This window comes from Triplophysa rosa, linkage group LG11, assembly GCF_024868665.1.
Source record: "Triplophysa rosa linkage group LG11, Trosa_1v2, whole genome shotgun sequence".
NCBI classification, from domain to species: domain Eukaryota; kingdom Metazoa; phylum Chordata; class Actinopteri; order Cypriniformes; family Nemacheilidae; genus Triplophysa; species Triplophysa rosa.
In genome coordinates this window covers 23,730,926-23,753,762 of record NC_079900.1, presented here as the reverse complement: position 1 = coordinate 23,753,762, position 22,837 = coordinate 23,730,926, and the positions used below count along the sequence as shown (strand labels likewise).

At 38.5% G+C, this 22,837-nt stretch overlaps 1 protein-coding gene across 1 annotated transcript in view; it reads left to right on the top strand.

Annotated features, from left to right (window-relative positions):
- Positions 1 to 22,837, top strand: part of pitpnc1a (phosphatidylinositol transfer protein cytoplasmic 1a) — an 82,584-nt gene extending 59,747 nt beyond the window's left edge. The window contains exons 5-9 of the mRNA XM_057345683.1: positions 8,909 to 8,980; positions 14,309 to 14,404; positions 15,966 to 16,121; positions 21,243 to 21,306; positions 21,602 to 22,837. Of these exons, the coding sequence (XP_057201666.1) occupies positions 8,909 to 8,980; positions 14,309 to 14,404; positions 15,966 to 16,121; positions 21,243 to 21,306; positions 21,602 to 21,915 (702 nt within the window). The 3' untranslated portion in view covers positions 21,916 to 22,837. The remainder of the gene's footprint in view (positions 1 to 8,908; positions 8,981 to 14,308; positions 14,405 to 15,965; positions 16,122 to 21,242; positions 21,307 to 21,601) is intronic.

Here is a 22,837-nt window from a genome sequence, read left to right as displayed (position 1 = left end):
GTGCCATTTTTTAGGATTGTCACATTTATAACGGTCCATATTCCAAGGTTATTTTAGTTTAAAGCTTATCTAAAAATTATTGGGAAAAAATAAACTAACAAAAAATGTAAACGTTGCCTCAGAAATAAACCGAAATAAGTTTAAAGCACTAAAATTATAATGATAAACAATAATAAAACTAAAATCAATTAATCTTATATAGCAACATAAAAAACAAACAAATAAATAATAAAATGACAAAAGCATATAACAAGTTGCTAAATATTTAACTAAAATTAACATAAAAACATTAAAAAAGCTCATTTAATATATTAATTAAAACGAAATAAAAATACAATCGAAAATGTAAACAAATAAAATTTAATTAAAATAAAAAGTAGCTATTTTTGTTTTTGAAGAGCCTTGTCTTCTCAATTTGTTGGGTATTATTGCTTCTGTGTTGTGCATTTTAATTCACAGAAATCCTATGAAAGTACATTGTCTCTCAAAAATATGCGTCTATTTTTGTCACATCCATAACGCATGTTTATTTCCCTTTTTTTAAATAGAAAACTTGTGCATAGACTGATATTTTTCTGTTGTTTACACTCTATCAACAAGGGTCTAGAAAAAAAACGGTGGTTTAATATATTAGTAACAAACACATTCTCTGAGCGTTTTTCCGTAACTCTGGAATTGCCCCAAAACAATGAATTGTGCAATACCTAATGTTAACAAATACAACCCTATTGTAAAGTGTTTTAACTTGATCAAGATTGTCTTTAAACTGTTGTTCGAATGGTTTACACCATGACATCTGCGCTCACAAGCAAAACTAGAAAGCAAGGCGGCTTGCTGGGTTTCAGAGCAAAGATACTGTGTTTGGAAGCTAATTCCCATTAACCCTCATGTTATTACACTATCCCAGAATGCACCATTCTTGTTCTTCATTGCTTTGCTGTAATATAATTAGAGTGTATTGGAAAAGCAAACGGACCAGGTGTCTTCTAGCTCCTTGGAGACTGTATTAGGTTTCATGGAAAATGTATTTGTGCTTTCCAAAGACAGCTCCGGGTTTAACACACAAGACTCCGCTGAGCCCAATTAATATAATAAAGTAAAGATGTAACCTTGGCATGACATGTAAAATGGACGTTTTTTTCACAGACATCTGATGTGTGTGTGTTTGCCATCCACACACAGCCTGGAAGCTGTTAAAAGACAAGAGAAGCGACATGACAGATTGGTTTAAATGAGGGTTGGCTGTAGGTTTCGGTCTTGGGTATAGCCGGACCATAGCCAGTGAAGCTCGGAGTGGCTCTGCGTGCCCAGAGATGACCGAGAGAGCTCTTCATGAGAATACAGTACCATTATCATAATCGAGCATATGCCAGGAACCACAGGACACAAACAACTCAAATGAGGTCGCTGGAAGATGAGAAAAGACCAGAACAAATACAAATGAAAACAGCTACATTAGGCCCGATTTCGCGTCTTAAACCGCGCGGAAAATGCGAGCCGTGCCTCTTTCTCTCTTCAAATGATGCAGCACTCCGAAAAGTTGAACTATTTCCATCTCGATTCCATAGAAAAATGACGCATGCTCAGCATGCGCGTTGTGACCTTGTCGCCCCCTATTTGCGCGCGCCTACATTTAAAATAAAGAATATGCGCGCGGAAAAGACACGAAATGTGAATCAGGCCTAATGCAAGACAAAGTCACTTTCTCCACATTACGCTGTTTGAGACGCATACTGTCAGGGATTGGCAGAAGAGAACCCAAATGCAGGCAGCAGTGAAGGGGTTAACAAAGAATATATTTATTAACAAATAGACGAAACAAAAACCCACGATGGGGTAAATCAAGAAAACAGGAAAAACTCAAACAGAACATAGACTGACTAAAACTGGACTAAACTGAGAAACACTTGACAAACTATAACAAAACACTAAAAGACTTACTAGACTAGACTCAGAATATTAAACAGCACACTGGGACCGACAGGAACAAGAACACCAGCATACACACGTACAGATACATAATACAAGAGCACAGGACAAAGAAACAAGAGGGTATNAGAGGAATGGGGCCAATGACAAGACACTGGAGAGAACGTATATTATTGTCAAACGGACAATAATATGTTTCTCTCCACACATAACCAAAGACTTTGTCATGGCTCTGCTACAGGACCAAGAAAAACATGACTAAGGAAGCAGAGCCATGACACATACTGAAATATAGACGGGAAATCATCCATTTAGCGCTTGAGTGATTACAGAGTCAAAAATACATGTATATTCTGATGAAGTCTTAGATAAGAGATTTTATCTGCACGCTAAATATATTGCAGCTAATATATCAACGTTTGCATCTTTTCATTTATCCAGCACCGATTTAAATACAAAGTGATTTTTTTTAGTAGGGCTGTCACGATTATTAAATAATCGTCTCATTGTTATTGTTTGGCCTCATTGCGATGGTTTCAGATTATCGCAATTATTGCACATCTCTATAGAAGACACTAGGGGGAGCTGTAGTGCCTGCATATTACATATTTTGTAACTATTATATATTTATTGTAACTAAAGCATTGTAATACTTGTAAATTGTACCACCACAACACAATAAAAACTAAAGCATATACCATAAAATTAACCTGAAGTACAATTTAATATTATTTAAGATAATCTCAGTGTGAAAACCAGTCTACTAAAATTTCATTAACATAAAAGTAAAATTTTATTGTAGTCTTGTAAGCAGAGGTGGGTAGTAACGCGCTACATTTACTTCGTTACATTTACTTGAGTAACATTTTGGAAAATATGTACTTTTTAAAGAGTACATTCCTCGAGATCATAAAAAATACATTTCATGAAGTGTTTAATTTTGCCGTGTTTGAATGTAAGCAATCTGCCAAGTTGTAAATCCGAAGGTGAACGAATAACAAAGTTATTAGCTTATAAAAAAGGTAATCGACTCTGAATCACGCGAACAAGCCATGACCTGTCCGAATCTTTAACCACAATGTACCTACGTCACTAGAAAAATCCCCGCCTACTGACTGCGAAAACTTAACTCTCTCCTCCCCAAACACTGTACTAGCTCTTTCGTGACGTGTGCGTCATGTCTAAGAGAAGCTGTGTTCTATGTAGTGAAACTAAGTCAGTCTTATTTTCACTACCAAAGGAAGAACTTCTGAGGAAAAAATGGTTACTATTTATTTTTCAAACGACACCAAAGGAGTATAAACCGAACGTTTTACTTTGCGCACGTCATTTTACCGAAGATTGCTTCATCAATCTTGGCGCCTTTACTGCAGGATACATTAAACGTCTTTCCTTAAAAGATGTTGCAATACCAACTTTATTTGGACCTGTAAGCTCCACCGAATCACAACCTGTAAGTGTGACTCTTTATTTTTGTCTTTACTTAAAATTAAATTTGTGTGACGTTATCTCATGTCTGTGTTTAGCTAACGTTACCGTTATTTTTGGGGTTGTTACTGTTTGTTTACCTAACGTTAGCTATAAACTCGTTGCGCTAATGTAAGTGTTCAACCATATTAACTCGCAAAGTCTTTATTTCAAGAACTGCGTGGTGTACTATAGTTATAATAACATCTGAAGATACGAACACCGTACACTGTATGCCGTGATAACTAACTGTTACAAGAGAAGTGTCTAAAACAGTCCTTTTTCTTACTGGCATCTGTATAAGGATTAAAGAATGATTCGTCAGACTCGGGCTCGAACTGGTAAGGTAAAATCGACGCCATCTCTCTCTATACACTGTTAATATCCAACCACCTGCAAACCGTAATACAGCAGTAATGATAGGCGGTCCATTTGCGACACATGCTGAACGCGTTTGACCAATCACAGCAGACTAGACCATTTGACCAATCACAGCAGACTAGACCATCTGACCAATCACAGCAGACTACACTATCTGACCAATCAGATCAGACTACGCTGGCGGAAAGGCGGAGATTACACAGATGAATCGCGGAACGAATCATTTGAGAGTCAGTCAAGAAGTAAGGTAATAAAAACTGCTTATTATTACGAAATAATAGTATTTTTACATCATGTATGTACATAAACTTGTTGTCGGACACTCCATAAACCAAAATAAGCCCTTAAAAATATTGAGGAATGTACTCTTTAAGTAAAATTAAAAGTGTGTACTTTTACTCTTACTTGAGTAAATTTCTAATAGAAAATCTGTACTTTTACTTCGTTACATAACTTACATTCGTGACGTTCCTTCGTTCCTTCATTTTAAAATATGCTTTTTAAAACGCGTTGTTTATTTCAAGGTTGTCGTCTTTTTTACGGGCATTCCCGAGTGATCGATTCTTTTGAGTCGATTCTTTTGAAAGCATTAATTGAACAATGGGCAAAACCATTTGAATAGGCTAATGAATCAGTTCAAATGATTTGTTCAGTTCGCAGCACGATCTGAATCATCTGAAGCAGGATTACTCACTCCTCGTAGCGCGAAACTTAAGAACACGCAGAACACAAAGAGCGTTGGATGAAGTGGATATTAATCTATATCTATACAATCAAAACTGCAAATGTGTCATATTGTTTGCCAGCAATGATAAATGCCCGCCATATGCGCGCACCCGCGCGACCTGTTCGTCAGACACAGCAACATGCGCGTTACCTGTCAGACACAGAGACGTGGGCTTGCAGAAATATACATTTGAAGAACAGAAGGAAGAAAACTTGTTGATGGGCGTGTGGTTCACTGTTTACTGTTTGTTTACAAGTAAGAGCGTTTCACAACACACACGTGACACAACACGAGAAAACATGAGCTTTGTTCAAAAATGTGTATTTCATTTAAGAGAGCACTGCAGATGTTCTAGATCATCTTAGGAAATGCTCTGAGTTTAGTTCATGCTTTAGTTTGACATGGTCTGTTATTCTAAATAAGTTGTGTAAACTACATTGACATCAGGACTAGATGAAATTTACAGAAATGCTTGTCTCTTCTGTGTTTGTCTATTCTTTAGTTTCTCTAGTATATTGCAAAGATATCTGCTTATGGTAATTACAAATATTGATTAAAATGTAATATTAAAATATTGGCGTTAATATTAATTTTATGTAGTAGGCCTATATAATCAGATACAGAGTAACTATAAGTAACTAGCTACTTGAGTAGTTTTTTCATTGCATACTTTTTTACTTTTACTCAAGTAGTTTTTAAAATAGTGACTTGTACTTTTACTTGAGTACAATTTCTCTAGTTACTTGTACTTTTACTTGAGTAAAGATTTTGGCTACTCTACCCACCTCTGCTTGTAAGTGAGGAAAAAACAGACTAGAAGCTTTTCTATGACTGATAGCATATCAATGGTGGCTTCACTCCTGATCAATTTACTTAATTTACTTACTTTATTTGGCGGTTGTATTATTGACCGGTAAAAGCCTAAACCTTAACTATATGATAAACCAATATTTTCCAATGTATTTCCAAGAAAAAAAGCATATTTTTTTATATTCAGAACAATATGGTAGTTTCAAAGCTGAATCAAAAATGTATGAGAATTAACAGTCAAAGCTCTAAAACAGACAATTAATCACCATAATCGCAATGATTTACTAGACAATTAATCGTCAGCCAAATTTCATAATCGTGACAGCGGGCTTGTGTCACAAAGCACGTAATCAAACTACAAACACTATATACTACATGAGTTTCAACATATTTCTAGCAAAAACTTTGTTACAACTATATTACAACATATTTCAATATGTACACCTACAGTAGGCTATATACAGTAAAGCCTGGCTCAGATTATAGGATTCTCGGCCAGAATTTACCCCGATTTCCCCTCCCGAGAATCTTTGAAAAAATCGGGTCCAGAACGTCGATCGGGTCCGAGGTTCGGCCCAGATTATCACGTAATGTGAGGCGTTCACAGATCGAATCTTACACCTCCCGATCTGCTCCGAGAGAAATCGGGGCCGCCCCGATCATATCAAACATGTTTGATATTTAGGATTTTAAATCGGGGTGATGACGTTGGTACTTTCGCAACAGCCAATGAGAGGCACATCTGCAAGGTGACGGAGGTGACTGACAGACCTTTAAAAATGTCGACCGCGAAAGCTCCTGCAAGGTAATGTTGGACAGCGGAGATGGAGGAACAACTTGTGGCAACAACATGATTGTCTATATAATGTATCCTCCAAAACATACCACAGCCGCACAGATAAGCAAAAGAGCTGGGGAGAAGTCGCGTCGGTTTTAAATGTACCGGGTAAGATAACTGCTAACGTGCAGCTTGTAGTTTCGTTCAACAGATTGTTATTTGGCTATAGGCATACAGATAACATGCGTTTATGTGTTTGTTTTTATGCTGTATCTTATAATCACATTGGCATTCATCTTTATTCTCGGCAGCAACTATTTTTTTTCTTCCGTTATTTATTAACATTAAACTTAAGCGGCTCGCCCAAAGCACAGTCATAACTTCAGCCCTAGCAAAAAGCATTATAGCACCCCCTGCTCAAAATACATTCCCGCGGCTTTGGACAGACAGACAGAGAATCATTCAGAGAGCGACAAAGACGTTACACAACCGTTGCCAGGTGAGATCACGTGAAATTAACTTTGCGATGTCCCTTTGTTTACTTCTGTTTCCCGGTGAGATGACGTAAGAGGCGTCCTCTGGTATGATAATCTTAATATTATCCTGTAGTTTGGGTGTCTTAGAATGTCTTTTGATGTGCAATTATGAAATAAAAAAACTTCCAATCAAACTTTCTAAATTTTTATTTTTGCACTTGCTACCTTTAGGCTTATTTATAAACACAACTTTACGCCCCAACGTTTTCTTATCTGGACATTTCACATTCATAAATGCAAGTTTACAAAGGGCAAACCTATTTTTGTAGTGCTTGAAAAAGAGATTCAAATGTAGATGTGATGTCAACATCTAAAAATAGTAAACCCATTAAAACGGTTACTATTAGCTCCTTTTACAAAACTGCATATCCTATGGATATGTAAAATATGTGTAATTTAGTTGTACACTGATGAGTGTGAGCTTGTTTAAGAATTTAAATAAAATAATCTGTCAAGATTCTTTTTATGTGTGTGCTGCAACCAGATTTTTAATCTTTCCGGATTTTAAAACTCCTGTAGTCTGAGCCAGGTTTAAGATTTTAAATAAGAGAATCTGTCAAGATTCTCCTTATGTGTGTGCTGCAACCAGAATTTGAAATCTGTCAGGATTTTAAAACTCCTGTAGTCTGAGCCAGGTTTAAGATTTTAAATAAGAGAATCTGTCAAGATTCTCCTCATGTGTGTGCTGCAACCAGAATTTAAAATCTGTCAGGATTTTAAAACTCCTGTAGTCTGAGCCAGGCTTAAGTCGTTTGCATTGTTTGCAATGCCTGATGGGATTGGGCCGTCTTTGGGCTCTTTCACTTCGCTTTATGTTTCCATAGTAACAGCTGCTACAGATCTCTCTCCAGAATTATATTGTGGTTTTTCTACGAGGAATTCAGAGACGAGCAGATGGCAAACTGCACCTTTGTGTCATTGAAGAAAGCGTGTCTATCTCTTCAGATCACACGTGCCTCATAAAGTAACTAAATAATGATAATGGCCCGCCTCGCTATATACACGACCATCGGTCAGCTTTTGCGGAGACCTTATCAATGGCTTACTTCCAAAATGATATTTAATGGCAGACATTTGAATAGGCAGACAGCTTTGTTCGACGGATTGATGTGATTTCCGAAACAGGAAGTTAGGGCGGGACATATTGCTTGGCTCCTCCCCCTCTGAAATAGCATTTGCAAGTAGCATTTAGTATACCTCTCAGCCAGAAATTATGTCATAAAATTTCTTATCCATTTTGGCTGAAGGAAGAACTTTTTTTGTCAATGCTATGCGCACCACACTTGTTTATAAATAAAGCTAACTCAAAGCAACAACAACAAAAAAACGTTTAATGGGGCCGTAAAAGTTTTTTGCGTTGTGTAAAATTCGTTGCAATTGTATTGTTGCTTTCTATCAAAATGCACCATGTTGTCATGTTAAAACTGTTCAGTCTCTCTCTGCTGTGTTTTCGCTCTTCTCATTCTTAAATTCTCCTCCTTGTCTCTTATTATCTCACCTCTTTTCATATCACTGCATGTATTTTCCCTTTCTCTTTTCATGTCTTCTCGTCTCAAACCTTTCCCCTTCCCCCACTCAGAGACACCGGTGCTTTCTCCAGTGTTACGTAACACGTTCTGTATTGATCAGCAAAGCGATCGCGGGAGCAGTATTTAATCTAATCAGGAAGCGGTGTGTTGGGTCTCCGAGGGGGCAGCGGCCTCAGGACGTGCGGGGGGAACAGAGAGGCGGTAAATCCAGCGAGGCAGAAAAGAGCTCATCATTACAGCACAGCATCAGGCCCATAAAACACAATGGCACGGAACCGCAGAGCGCTGCATTGCACACGTGCTGCTGTAGTGAGAGCAATGTTCAGGAATCCAGCACTGGTCATCTTGGCAGAAATTAACATCTCCTGTTTGTTGACAAAGATGGTTACCATTAACTAATGGATAATTAGTTGTTTCATAAATTGGTTCATCATTTATGAAATTGTTTTTAGATTTGTTATCTGCTGTATCTCAAGAGAGTATATGGATACTTAAGGAACAGTTACAATTGCATTGCATGTCAAACCAGGTTGCATTTACTTAAAGAATGCCGATGCCGATAATCAGTAATGTAAAGTACCTGTGGTTACTCTGCATCTACTGTCTGTAATGCTGTTTTTTGTGATCATGTTTAATGATATTTTAAGTTATGAATGCATAATATCATGTTGTTTTGCTCTATAGCCTGTGCTGACTGAAATTTTCATTTGCAGTTTGCATGGAAATGTTTAACTCTTTGTTTCTTCTTCAGTGTTCTTTCCTGCCAAAGTTCTCCGTCCATGTAGAGACTAAGTATGAGGACAACAATGGCAACAATGACAATGTATGTATACTATGTATATTGCGTATGTTATGTGAAACCTGTGTGTGCGCATGTGTGTGTGATTGTGCCCTCTCAATTGGCAGAACAATTCACGTCATCAGTATTGTGGGTCTGTCACTGTTCTTACTTTCATTAAATATTAATTCAGTTAATAATTCCTCACAGAATTACCAAGTGGTTGTCAAAGGCGATTACCAAGTGGCTGTCAAGGATCAAGAAGTATAAAAAAATCTTCATGAAATTCGTTTATACGATTTGTGCAATATGTTCCAAAGCTATATATGTTAGGGCTGTCATGATAAACCGACGATAAATATCACGTGATTTATGCACAGCTTTTGAATGAAGTACGGGAAAATGCTGCTGCATCCGAAAGCCAGAGGGCGCTCTCTTGCTGAAACTCCAAATACGCACTGCAGAAGAAGACCATAACACCTTCTAGAATCTAGGAAATGCCTATGGACATCTTTTTATCACTGTTACTCAAGCCTCATCAGGTATTTTTATGATAATAAAGTATATTTATAATGATCGTGTTTGACAGGTGTTGCTTTTTCAAATGCACATTATAAGCGACTCAAACTCGCACTGCTTTTAGATCAAGCAGCATTTCCTACTGATCCCAGAGCCATGCTTCTCGGACAAGCTACGCATTAAAAAAATATCGACACATTGCATATCACAGCCAGCTTGATTACAATATGATTTAGTATTATCGCGATAAATTATCATGCAGCCCTAATATATGTTGAAGCCATATACGATACACTCTTAAAAATAAAAGTGATTAAAAGGTTCTTCACAGCGATGCCACAGAAGAACCAGTTTTGGTTCCACAAAGAAGTATTCAGTCAAAGGTTCTTTAAAGAACCATCTCTTTCTTACCTTTTTATCTGAATCTGAATTTTGAATCTGAAGATCCTTTTTAGCCACAAAGAACCTTTTTTGAAACGATTTAGACAAAAAAGGTTCTTCAATGGCATTGTGAAGCACCTTTACATTTAAGAGGGTAGGTCTGAAATATTAGTCGGTTTCTTACACTCTTAAAAAAAAGATGCTTTAAAAGGTTCTTTGATGCCATAGAAGAACATTTTGGTTCCATAAAGAACCTTTAACATTAAAAAGTAAGAAAGAGATGGTTCTTTGAAGAACCTCTGACTGAATGGTTCTTTGTGGAACCAAAAATGGTTCTTCTATGGCATCGCTGTGAAGAACCTTTTAAGCACTTTTATTTTTAAGAGTATGTATTTTTCAGTGATTTTTCACTGAAACTCTTCTACAAATCTCATCTTCTACAAATCTCAAGTGTTTCAGTGCGAGTTTGACTGTTTAATAGTTCAGGCCCGCAGTCTGTCTGAGAGCTTACATGCATCAAGATGCTCCAGACAGATGTTGCAGTCTGTCAGCCTGAGCCAATTCTGTCTGTTCTAGCCTGAGCTCTTGTTAAAGTCTTTGCGCACAAGCACTTGCTCACTTGTAAAGGATTTCACTCGTTTCTTCCCTTTTTTGGCAGTACTTTTATCTTCTGTCCCAAATGAGAGCATTTTGAGATCTGCGCGCTGGTAGTTTATTCTTTTCTGTGATGGTTTCGAGGTGTGTGGGTATGTGTTTGAAGATCTAACACATGCTTCAACTTTGATTAAATGTACTTTTGGCGAGGAGGGTGCATTCTTTTACCATCAATATTTCACACTCTGCTAAGCTGGCAGCAGTGCATTTATAGCTTCTGTTGATGAGCTGGAAGTGCAGCTGCGGATGTTACGCTGTCCATGGTGCTGAAACCCATGCTCCACCATGGGTATGTATACCTAGATGCAGCATTGGCGGCTATTTTTGTGGGCCACTGTACATATGTTGTCCACCATAATAGAACGGTTAACTCCAGACATTCGAGAGACTGTGCTTCTGGAACTGTAGTTACATGCATGTATGATGCCCACGTATGATTTGTAGATTCAACCGTTATAATTGCAAAATGAACACTAAACAACAAGACAAAGTTAAAAATTTTAAATGTATCATAGTTTGTCATGTTTTTAAGATGATTTCAAGATTTTACATCTGAACTTATGTTCTTAAGGTACTTTAAGTCCCAATGAACTGGAAGTTGCGATCGCTTTTACTTGCGTATTCTTCTGACACATTTTTGAGTGAAATTGAATTTTGAATGAGAAAAGTAGTGGGCGTGGCTTTCGTCTTTTTCTGCTATTTGATTGGATGTATAAAAACAGCTGTTGCATTTTGAAATTGAACTGGCAGCAGACTGACAGTTGAAGGGGAGGAGTTAATGGATGCTCCGCCCAAGCCGCCTAACAAACGTTATCTAAGATGGATAGTCATTACAGGAAGGAAGTGGATTTTCAGATTTTAACTGAAGATTATGAGGGCACATGATTTTTCAAAAGAGAATGACCCACATTGATAAACTATTTACAATAAGCGCTGCAATATTTCATGGAAAAATAGGCATTGCAATTTTGAATTTCACTGGGACTTTAAAGAGGATAGTTCACCTACAAATGAAAATGATTTCATAATTTATTCATCCTCATGTCATTTTAAACCTGTATATGACTTGGAAAGTGTGGAACAGAAAAAAGAAGATATTTTTTCCTCAGTGGTTTTGTGTCGATACAATGGAAGTCAATGAGGGTCAATATTGTTTGGATACCAGCATTCTTCAAAATATCTTCTTTTGTCTTCTGCAGAAGAAAGACAGTCATACAGGATTATAATGACATGAGAGTGAATAAATGATGGCAGAATTTTCATTTTTGGCTGAACTGAAACTGTTCTTTTGCAGCATCTCGCTACGTCTCATGGCATTTACTGTACATCCTTATGTTTAAAGGGGTGATATGACACGGCTAAAACTAATATTATGGTTTGTTTTAGATGTAATGCAATGTGTATACACGATTTAAGGTTCAAAAACACTGTATTTTCCACATACCGTGCATGTTTGCATCTCCTCTTTGCAAATGCGCAGATTTTTACAAAGCTCATGGCTCTGAAAAGCGAGGTGTGCTATGATTGGCCAGTTAACCAGTGCGTAGTGATTGGTGGAATACTGCAAGCGTGTGACAGAAATGTGACGCCTCTTACCATATTTAGAACATCAGGTTCCAAAGCAATTGCACTGACAGGTACGCCCACCTTACTTGCGTATACATTTGGGCGGTCTTAGTCAAATCGTACCACGAACTGACGTGGATTTGTGGGGGTGTGGTTACACGAGGCGTTTCAGGCAGGTCTGGGTGAGCATTCGCTAGATAGAATGCATCTTTTGCACATTTTTGCAATTTTACGTGTCTAATACATGCATGGGCAACTTATAACACAACAAAGACATAGAAAAACACGTGTTCGCGCCATATGACCCCTTTAAACAAGACACCCAGTCCCTGCATCCTAATGTACCACATATCACCATCAGTGTCGGCTAAAAGCCCTTTCAGTCTCATCTTTTTCCACATCACAGATGGATCATCATGCTTTTTGAGCCGCTCCAGACATGCTTTCAGATGGTTCCCATTGAGTAATGGCTTCTTTTAAGCCCAGTGTTATTCAGAGCCCTCGATGTGGTTGACCCACAGATTCGATGTGATCATCTGCCTCTCTGTAGCTGCTCTCAAAAGTTCACAACACACAAAAAGTTTCCAGAATTGACCTTTTCAGGCGGGCTGCTTTGATGCCCATTCCACTTCTCATAATAGAATGAACATGTGACTTCCACTTGACCATGTTTTACTGAACCTTTATTAGAATGTCTGTTAGCCTCTATATTTTCTCAGCTCTCATTTCATTCAACATAAAAATAAAAACATTTGTAGCTTATTTGGTTTCTCTAGTGTAAGGTGTTTCTGTGTCAATATGAAGACTTTCACAATCCCAGGTCTAAATATACAGTATACTTTTCATTATATACAATACATAAAGCTTGAAAGATCATGCAATATGGTCAGGCTACGTTCAGTGTAGCAGCAACACGGAGACGCTTTAATATCTTCGAGACATTTGATCCCCGTGTTTCTAGTCTTTTAGCACCTGCAGGAGAAAACGCAAATCCTTGATCTTTATTCCGCCTCCTCATGTGTCTGAGAGGCCTTTCTCATGTTCTCCCTTCATTTCACTCATGTTTAACCGCTGAACCCTAGCATGCATTAGGCTGAGCTGCATCAGGCGTGTTATTTAAAATACAACTGCTGTGTCTTTACAGTTCGTTGTCATGTTTTGTGCTTTGGCTTTGATAAACGTGTATGCCTCACATACAGTGCGTGCATAATTATTATGTACATTGATTTTCTGATCATATTTTTTTTCCAGGCACTTTTTACCAATTCCTAATCACATCAGTCTTAATAATTACAATGAATTGTGTATATAATCATAGAGCCTGAGAACCTTGTACTGCAGGTAGGTTGCAAGTCTGCATTCTTTTTGCAGTTAAACTGTATGTTTTCTTCTTTGTCTGTTTTTGTTTGACTGCTAACCCAATGAGCATTTTGCTACCCCATTGGTCACTCCTCAATGTTCTTATAAGGGGCATTTCAAAAGTTTCGACTTTTCTGTATATATTAAATGTCTTTTTTGACTCATTATAAAAGAAACCGTGCCTAATAATTCTGCACACCTAAATATAAAGCGTTTCTCACTTCAAGCCTTTGCTTTGCTAACTAGTATATATCACTTCAAAATGATTATATACACACTTGATGGTAATTATTAAGATTGATGTGGTTAGGAATTGGTCAAATGTGCCTGGAAAAAATGTGACCATAAAATCAATGTATCTAATCTTAAATTCGTATTTCATCCTTGTTAAGACTTGCCATGTCATGTCAGCCCCGTCTCATTCCATTTCATTTACACTATTCATTTCTGGCTACATTTGGACAAGAGAAGCAAGATGTTTGGTATATTTCTCCCCATGATCCCTGCAGCTCTGCGTCTGTAGCATCTGAAGAGAATTGTGACGTAATTCACAAATCCACACAGGTGCCAGACAACAGTAGAGCCTGGCTCTTACCTGAAAGCACCTGATCCTTTGATGCACCGAGAGCTCTCTCACCCATTAAAGTCTTTGTTAGAGTCGGATGAGTGGCAGCTGATGCAGTACGTGCACCCCCGCCGACTCGCGCATGCACACAGACCGAGAGCTCCTTACTGTGGACAGTGTGAAGCTTGCAGCTGTAGGGTTGGAGTATGCTGACGTTTCCTTTTTTAGATTGCCGGGTCAAGACCTGAGGAACGCGATTGCCGCAACAAAGTGAATGAAAAAGTCTGTCATGTCAATATTCTTTTTGATCTTCTCTCACTCTGCTGTAGATTTTTGATACAGAGCTCCGAGATGAAGAAACAGAAGTGTGCCTGATCGACATTGCCTACGATGAGATCCCAGAGCGCTACTATAAGGAGTCTGAAGTAAGTTGTATAGAAAAGACCATTCAATGATAGTCATTCAATAAGTCACTATACAAATTTAAGGGATGTAACAATACATTCAGCCCATGGTTTAATATAACAGACTTATCTCCAAAGCATTTACAGTTTTCAGTGACATTTTTGTACATACTTTGTGTAGATTTGACAACTTTAAAAGTTTAACCGAACCTTCTGTATATTCACTAATAAGATTCAAGATTGAGAAAACCCGATTTTAAAATAAAATTAAAAGTAAGAAAAGATTTAAGAAAGCTAAACACTAAGAGCACTTCTTAAAGCAGGAATAACGCAAAACTAGACACACACAAAACATTATAGAAATGCAGGTCACGTGCGGCAGCTCAACCAATAGGATTAAAGGAATAGTTCACTGACAAATTATGAAAACATGATCATTTACTCACCGTCTAGTTGTTCCAAACCTGTATACATTTCTTTGTTCTGTTGAACACAGAGAAAGATATTTGGAAGAATGTTAGCAATTTTCAGTTCCGGGACATCATCGACTACCATAGTAGAAAAATTATTGTATATATTTTTTGGTTTTTTGAACACTAAAGAAGATATTTTGAAGAATTTAGGAAAACACCTTCGACTACCATTTTAATTTTTCCTACTATGGTAGTCAATGATGTCCTTGAACTGAAAATTGCTAACATTCTTCCAAATATCTCTGTGTTTATCGGAAAACAAAGTCATTTATATTTCTTCTTCACAGAAGAAATTTTTGCAATATGCAATCATATTGCAAAACTATAGCCATATCTCAGTTACGCACCATAAAAGGTTTTGTGTTGCAATGTCATATCACAATATAATCATTACGCCACATACAAATTCTATATTATTTACAAACAAATCACTATTCAATTTGGATTGTAATGGTACATGAATACCTCATCATACTCTATATTTTCCTTACTGACCTCCATTATATTCATTTAAGTTATGGTGATGTGGTATTAGGTGCTGTTGGGATTTGGTTTAAAGAAGTGTACCAGAGTGTGCTTCTCCCAGAAAGAAGAAAACTAGGGAGTGCAGTTTCTTTTTGAGCTAACACTGAATTATTAAAGAGACCCCGTTGAGATCTCTACTGGATACACGCGACACTCTCCGTCACCCCAGTACAGTTCCTGCTGCAGTCATGTGCCTTCACGTGCTCCTCCTGCAGAGGAGGATAGACGGATTAGAGGAGTGCAGCGTTATCTTTTTCTGACAGCTGCTATCGGAGGATCCGGGCCGGTTTCTGTTTGATGGTTGAACTGCATGTGGAAGGGAAGAGAGCAGTTCTGAGACTACCAAGCGATCACTACAGTCATTGAGTCGTTGAAAAAAACACACATGTTAGAGTAAAGTAAAATTTACATAAGCATCATTTTTAAGTTGAATTTGCTAATAGGTGCATCAGACTCTGCATCTTCCTGCTTATTTGTCACCAATATCTGATCTCTCCACTAGATGTTGTGGTTTTTTAAAAAAAAGGAGTGTGACTAATTGTGTATTTGAGGTGCAACAACAACATTTCCCTTTTCCACTTTAGGATCCACGCCACTTTAAATCAGAGAAGACGGCACGAGGTTTGCTGCAGGAGGGCTGGAGAGACACGCAGGACCCCATCATGTGCTCCTATAAGCTAGTGACGGTCAAGTTCGAGGTGTGGGGTCTGCAGACACGCGTGGAGCAGTTTGTGCACAAGGTCACGTCCGCCCCTCCGCATGCATGTCCCGGACGAGCCCCCTGAAGTCTCAACCCTGCACTCTGTCTACTGTATAATGCCTCCTTCACGTGCTCAGGAATTATCGGAAATATGAACGCACATGAACACCCTCTGATTTATCGTGTTACCCACTGGGAAGTTGGGAAATCATTTTGATACCCGAGATGGGCGGGCGGGCCTTACACAATCAACATGGCGGATGGGAGAAGGATTTCTGCTGTTCCTTGTCTTGTTGTTAAATTTACATTTTGTCATTTAGCAGACACTTAAGAGACTTACAAATGAGGTAAACAATAGAAGCAATTGGAACAACACGAGGACAACAAAAAGCATAAGTGCAATAAAACTGGTCTCACATAGCCCACCACAGTATACAAAGCTAAGTTTTTTTTAAGGATAGAAAGAGTATAAAAGAAATAGAAGTCAGTACTAATCGGTCAGGTGTTGAAGAGATGTGTTTACAGCCGATTCTTAAAGATGGCTACAGAATCTACTGATCTTGTCCACAGATGGGGGACCGATACAGAGAAGGTACATGAGTGATTTTTTTCCTTTTTGGGATGGCACAACAAGACGACGTTCATTTGCAGAGCGTAAGGATCTGGTGGGTACATAAGTCTGTATTAGTGAGTGAAGATACGGGGGTGCCGAACCAGTGGTGGTCTTGTTCGTATTTACATACTGTATATGAGTAGGGGGACCACCCATCCCGCTTTGCGCTGTACCGCACAGCATTTTAACCCCTTGTCCCGTACGTTGCATATTGAGAAAATGTCCCACATTTTCATCAGTCTGTTGGTTTTCAGTTGTCACATTAAGAAACATTCTTTAACCCGAAACGCACATGAGATGCTTGTTTGCTCCATTGTTTATATACCAGTGCTGTGTCAAAAGCAGCAGCCCGGTGCCCGGTACATTTTATCCAATTTATGAGAAGACGGCGGTGATTTCAGTCATTAAGAGGCTGCGACATCTGTGTGTAGATCGGGTGGCGATCCTCCCATGTCAACTTGCCGGATAAAAACTCACTGAAACATCATAAACTGTGTGGCTTTTAAACTGTGTTTAGCCTATAGGTTGTGGTTGGCGTATTAAAATAAAAATTAATTGCAAATAATGAAATGCATTATTTAACAATAATACATTTTAAAAGAGAAACTCTTTTTCATTATTTGTTAGTTTTTTTATTCTTTTAGTTTTCTCTTTTTGAGAAGATCTTCAAAGTCTACAACATGATAACTCCGCGTCTGATCTGTTCTCAGAATTTAAAGAGACAGTTAACTTAACCTTAAATTGAAATCGCCATTAAAATTGTTTTATGTTATATAACGTTTTATCTAATTATGTTGTAGTTGGAATGGACTAAATAGCTAATTATTTTCATGAGCTACCAGGGCTCTAGACTAACTTTTTGCACTGGTTGCACTGGTGCGCCTAACTTTTTTTCTTAGGTGCACCAGCACAAAAGTAAGGTGCACCCAAATTTTCGACCGCATCGCATTTAACACCAGTTTTACAAGTTCACTTTTTTTAAAAATCGCTGTCCATATAGGCAATATTGACTTGTAAATGATTAACTAACAATCTGGTCAACGTAAAGTTCTTTATTTGAAGCACAATTCTACAAGAAAGCAGGGCTCTAGACTAACACTTGAGAGAGGTGGCACTGGTGCTACCAAGTTATTCAGCCCTTAATTTGATAGCACCAGAGTCGTGGGGTGAGGTAAGAAAAAATAATCACTAAAACTTAATTAAAATGTGTTTAATACATTAATAAATCAATTAGAAATTAATACAAATCATTGTTTATGATTGAATTATTTTTATTGTATATGTAAACTCTCTTTCAACACTTTACCATATTTAAAGCACATCTTTCTTAAAGCTACTTTCTTCCTTTATTTGTTGTGAACGACTCCTATAAGAGAACACAATTCCTTTAATATCAGTGAGTGTTTTTGGGCCCGTCCGTTGTTGTTTGATGAACATTATAAACAGAGATCTTTATTATGCTGCTGCCCCTTTAAGAGCTCGCGCAATATACTGGAACACGTGTTTTGTTTCCCAACTGTTTGGTCACGAAACAAACTGAATACCTTTACAAGGTTTCTTGTTAATATGGGAATTTTTAGGTTATTTTGTGTTAATATGTCCGTTTCAGAGTAAGAAGGCGTGAAAGAGAACTCCGTTTAGTATTTGTGCTCTGACTCTCTGGGCGCGCGCATATCTCAAACAACCCGCGAGACCTGAAGGCTTTTAGTGATTATTCTTCATGAAAGCTGCATTGATACACGTTTGGCTTCTATCAATATGCGATTCAGTATTTACGTTTATAATATGCTTAGTATTGTTTAGTGCATAAAGTTTAAACACTGTTTCCTGCATTAGCTTCACATGCATACAATACTTGCAACACATTTCGTTATCTTTGCTGTTTGTACCTTAGCAGGGGAAATTCTTGTATTCTGCATATTGTGTTTATAAATTGCAGATTGGCGATTATAAGTCATCATAAATTTTTATATTGCGTTTTACCTTTATTGTTACAGAGTGTACATGAGAAATTGACTAATGCAAAATAAGTTGTACTGCAAGAAAGGGTGAATACCAGAGGACCCAAACTCCAGAGGGAAAGCACAAAAAAAAAACTAACAATAGGAGAACGACCACAGGAAGGAGACCAACGGATGTGAAGACAACAAAAATCAAGTACGATAACGACAAGTAGCACAATCACGATCGTGGTTGACAGTTAGGATAAGAGAGAGTAGCAGGTAATATAAGAGTTATTCTATTTGATATTATTAAGTAGTGTTGGAGATTCTAAGAGCCGGTAAAGGGCAGATAGTGCAAAAACAGTATGAAACGTGGAGGACCAAATCTTTAATGAGAAAAAATCGGGCCGGCAAAGGGGATTCAGTTACTTGGAAAGGTGTGCTCTGCCAGTCAGAGAATTGACACAGGCTAATAAAATAAATTATAGTTTAAGATTATCATTAATAATCTAATAGCATTTGAAGTTTTGTGGACATGTCAAGAGACCGCGTCCTTCTTTATCCAGCTCTATCATCTCAGCTCTTGTCAGGTCTCCGCTCTACCATCAGGTCAGGCCATGAACTGCATCCTGCTCGCTGTGGTAACCTTGGAACAATGAGACAAGACTGGCTGAGAGTAGAGTACTGTTCTGTACTCTTTGATGCAACAAGTACATCAGTTGTGTTTTTGGTTCCGGTTGATCTAACTAATGCAGCCTAAACCCTCTGAAGATTTATATTATGGAAGAGTAGTGTATGCAAGATTAAAAAGATGCGTCTTTAGTCTAGATTTAAACTGACAGAGTGTGTCTGCCTCCCGGACAGTGCAGGGAAGACTATTCCAAAGTTTAGGCGCTAGATAGGAAAAGGATCTACCACCTGCACTTGATTTTGAAATTCTAGGTATTACCAACTGACAGGACGCCTGAGAGCGTAATGCACGTGAAGGACTGTAATACAAAAGGAGTTCATTCAAGTACTGAGGAGCTAAACCATGTAAGGCTTTATAGGTAATAAGCAAGATTTTAAAGTTAACGCGATGCTTTATAGGTAACCAGTGCAAGGTTGACAGAACCGGGCTAATATGTTCATACTTTTTTGTACGTGTAAGAACTCGAGCTGCCGCGTTTTGGACCAATTGGAGTTTTTGTAATAAGCCTGCAGGGCAACCACCTAACAGTGCATTACAGTAATCTAGTCTTGATGTCATGAATGCATGAATTAACTTCTCTGCATCTGAGATTGACAGCATATGACGTAGTTTAGATATATTCTTAAGATGGAAAAACGCAATTTTACAGGTGTTGGCGACGTGGCTCTCAAATGACAGATTACTATCGAATAGAACGCCAAGATTCTTTGCTGACGACGAGGGTTTTATGGAACATCCGTCAATAGTTAAACAGTATTCTTGGTTCAGTATTCACTCGTCTGCTCTTTCGGTCCTTCGCCTCTTACCCGTAAACCCGCAAATTACGTCTTTGGGGGCGGGGCCACTGATAGATAAGTGAATGGTTGAAGGAGGGGAGACGAAAATGAGTGACTGAATGTGCCGCTTGCGCAATATAACATTTCTGCGCATTAAATTTATAATACGCAAAAATTATATATTGATCAGTGTGACAGTTGCACCGGTGCGACCATTAAGAAAAACAGGCAGGAAAAACAGTCGCAAAATGAGACCATTTAGTCGCAGTCTAGCGTGTCGGAGCATTATTTATGATTTTCGGACGGATCAGGCCTTAACTTAACATTCTTAACTAAAAAGTTTTCTATCGTTCTTTTCATCTTCTCTCATCATCCGCGGCTACATCCACTCTGTTTATCTGACGGGCCTATAGGCTACTCACCTCTCTCTGTCTGACTGCAGCACAGCATTTTCAAACGTACACACGGCCAATCAGAGGGGGGTCAGCCCTTCACTAGCTCTGATTGGTTTAGACCACGATATGGGCCTAATGTGTCTGTTGTTGAACCACAGAGAGACTTTCTCTGTGGTTCAAAGAGACCAAATTGGTCGCACTCTAGAGCCCTGGCTACCTTTCAGTGGTGTCCCACACAAACGGATTACCTGTCCCACATTTGGTTTGTTGGGTGGTGGTCACCACCCTATATATGAGTAACCATTTGAAGCATACTGTATGTTTTGTACACTGCGTAAAGAGCATGTATTTCACCAATATTGAAGAACAGTCAGCAAGCTGACTAGTAAAACTATACAGGATGTACTGTTGAAAACTATTTTTACCATATAACATTTTCCCAAGACACACGCAAGCACCCAACACAAACAGCTTGGAATCATGAAATCAGAAGTGGGAACTGTCATGAGAGCACATGAAGGCAGCATTACTCCTTATTTACTTAAAATAATATTATCAATCCTTGGATTAACTTGCTTTTTTCCCCCCAGTAACCAGTCTATCATTTCCATTGATTGTTGACTTTTGTAAGGGTCAGGGTTAGGAAAGTGTTGTTCCAGGAGCACCAAAAGATTATTCAGGAACATGTTCTTCTAATCAAAATCAGAGTAACCATATATCTGTACATCTCTGTGTCTCTGTAGGTGGTACGAGATGTGCTGTTGCTGGGCCACAGACAGGCCTTTGCCTGGGTCGATGAGTGGATTGGTAAGTTCGGCATTGACCGTTTGCGTGTACAAAACCTTCCCTTCAGATTACTATCTGTTCATTGCTTTACCAGTGATTCTTTTTTGTGCGTGTCGACTGTGTTCAAGAGTCATGATGACTAACAAACATCATCACGTCGTGATCTATACCTCACGACGTGTTAGTGTCGCATGAGTCACTGAAAGAACAAACAGAAAGAAATACAGGATGTTCTCGTCGAAGACCTTGAACGGCTTGATACAATCTTCTTGTACATATTGTTCAGCTGAAAGTCTCTTTGAATGTTCTCTTAAAGACATGACGATGGAAGAGGTGAGAGAATATGAACGAGCCACTCAGGAAGCCACCAATAAGAAGCTGGGAACATTTCCGCCGGCGATTTCCATCAGCGAGACACCCCTGCCGGCCTGCGGTCGCAGCGGTCCGTCAAGTGCTCCCTCTACGCCGCTGTCCACCGAGGCCCCAGACTTCCTCTCCGTGCCCAAGGACAGACCACGGAAGAAGTCTGCTCCAGAAACCCTGACTCTGCCAGACTCAACGAGGAGAGACTCCGTCTTCCGCCTTCCAAATCTCTTTTCATGGGGTTCCACATCCCCGCAACCAGAATGATTTTTTTTGTTGTTCATAATGTTGAGTCGGTCTCTCTTTAAATGTCCAGGGGATTTCCCAAACACACAAAACACAGAGTGGCTTTTCAACCTGTGCGACCTCAATGAGTTAATTTCCAATAGGCCAAAAAGTGCATTCGGTCAATCCCACAGATCAGTGTTATCTCAGGAGTTGTGGACCGAGCTGACATTTTGCCCTTTTTTGTACTGCCGAGCCCTTTTTCCTGCTGATGTCAAATATGGAGAAGGATTTACAGCCATTGTTGATTTGTTGTAGTGATGTATTCAATGGTACATTTGGCTCGGTCAATATTTCACTTGTGATATTATGTTAACCCTTTCCTCAGGCTTCTGGATTTCCCAATAAAACTATTGTGGTAGACATGTACTGTAAATATTTGTTGGAATGTAAAGGTTAATAGGCGTTCACAATTCTCATGTCTTTATCTTTGATCTGTCCCATTCCCATGTACTTTACCGATCTAGGACTTGGACGCTTGGTCTGTTAATGGACGTTAGAAAGTGACACTGGTCTGTATATAGTTTATCGTCATGATATATTGGTTCATTTGAGGAGCAAATTGATCGTCCTGTTATTTACCTGATATGTTCATGGTTTGCTTTGATGTGATGCATTATTTTCCATGTATAGTAAATGAATCCGTAATAAATGCTTGTTCATTAGAATGTTGTAACAAGCTCTAAGGAATGTGTAATGCTGCTGGCCAATGTATACTATGTAAATTGAAAAGCTCTAGCTTGTATTCTTGATGGTTCACGCTTGCTGTATGTTCTTTTGAACTTTAGCACCCTTTTCTATAGCATTCAGAAATGCACATGTCAAATCTTGGGAAATCATGCCGTTGTCAACTACCATTGTGAAATTAAAGCATTTGATATCTCTTTGTACTTCTACTTCATTC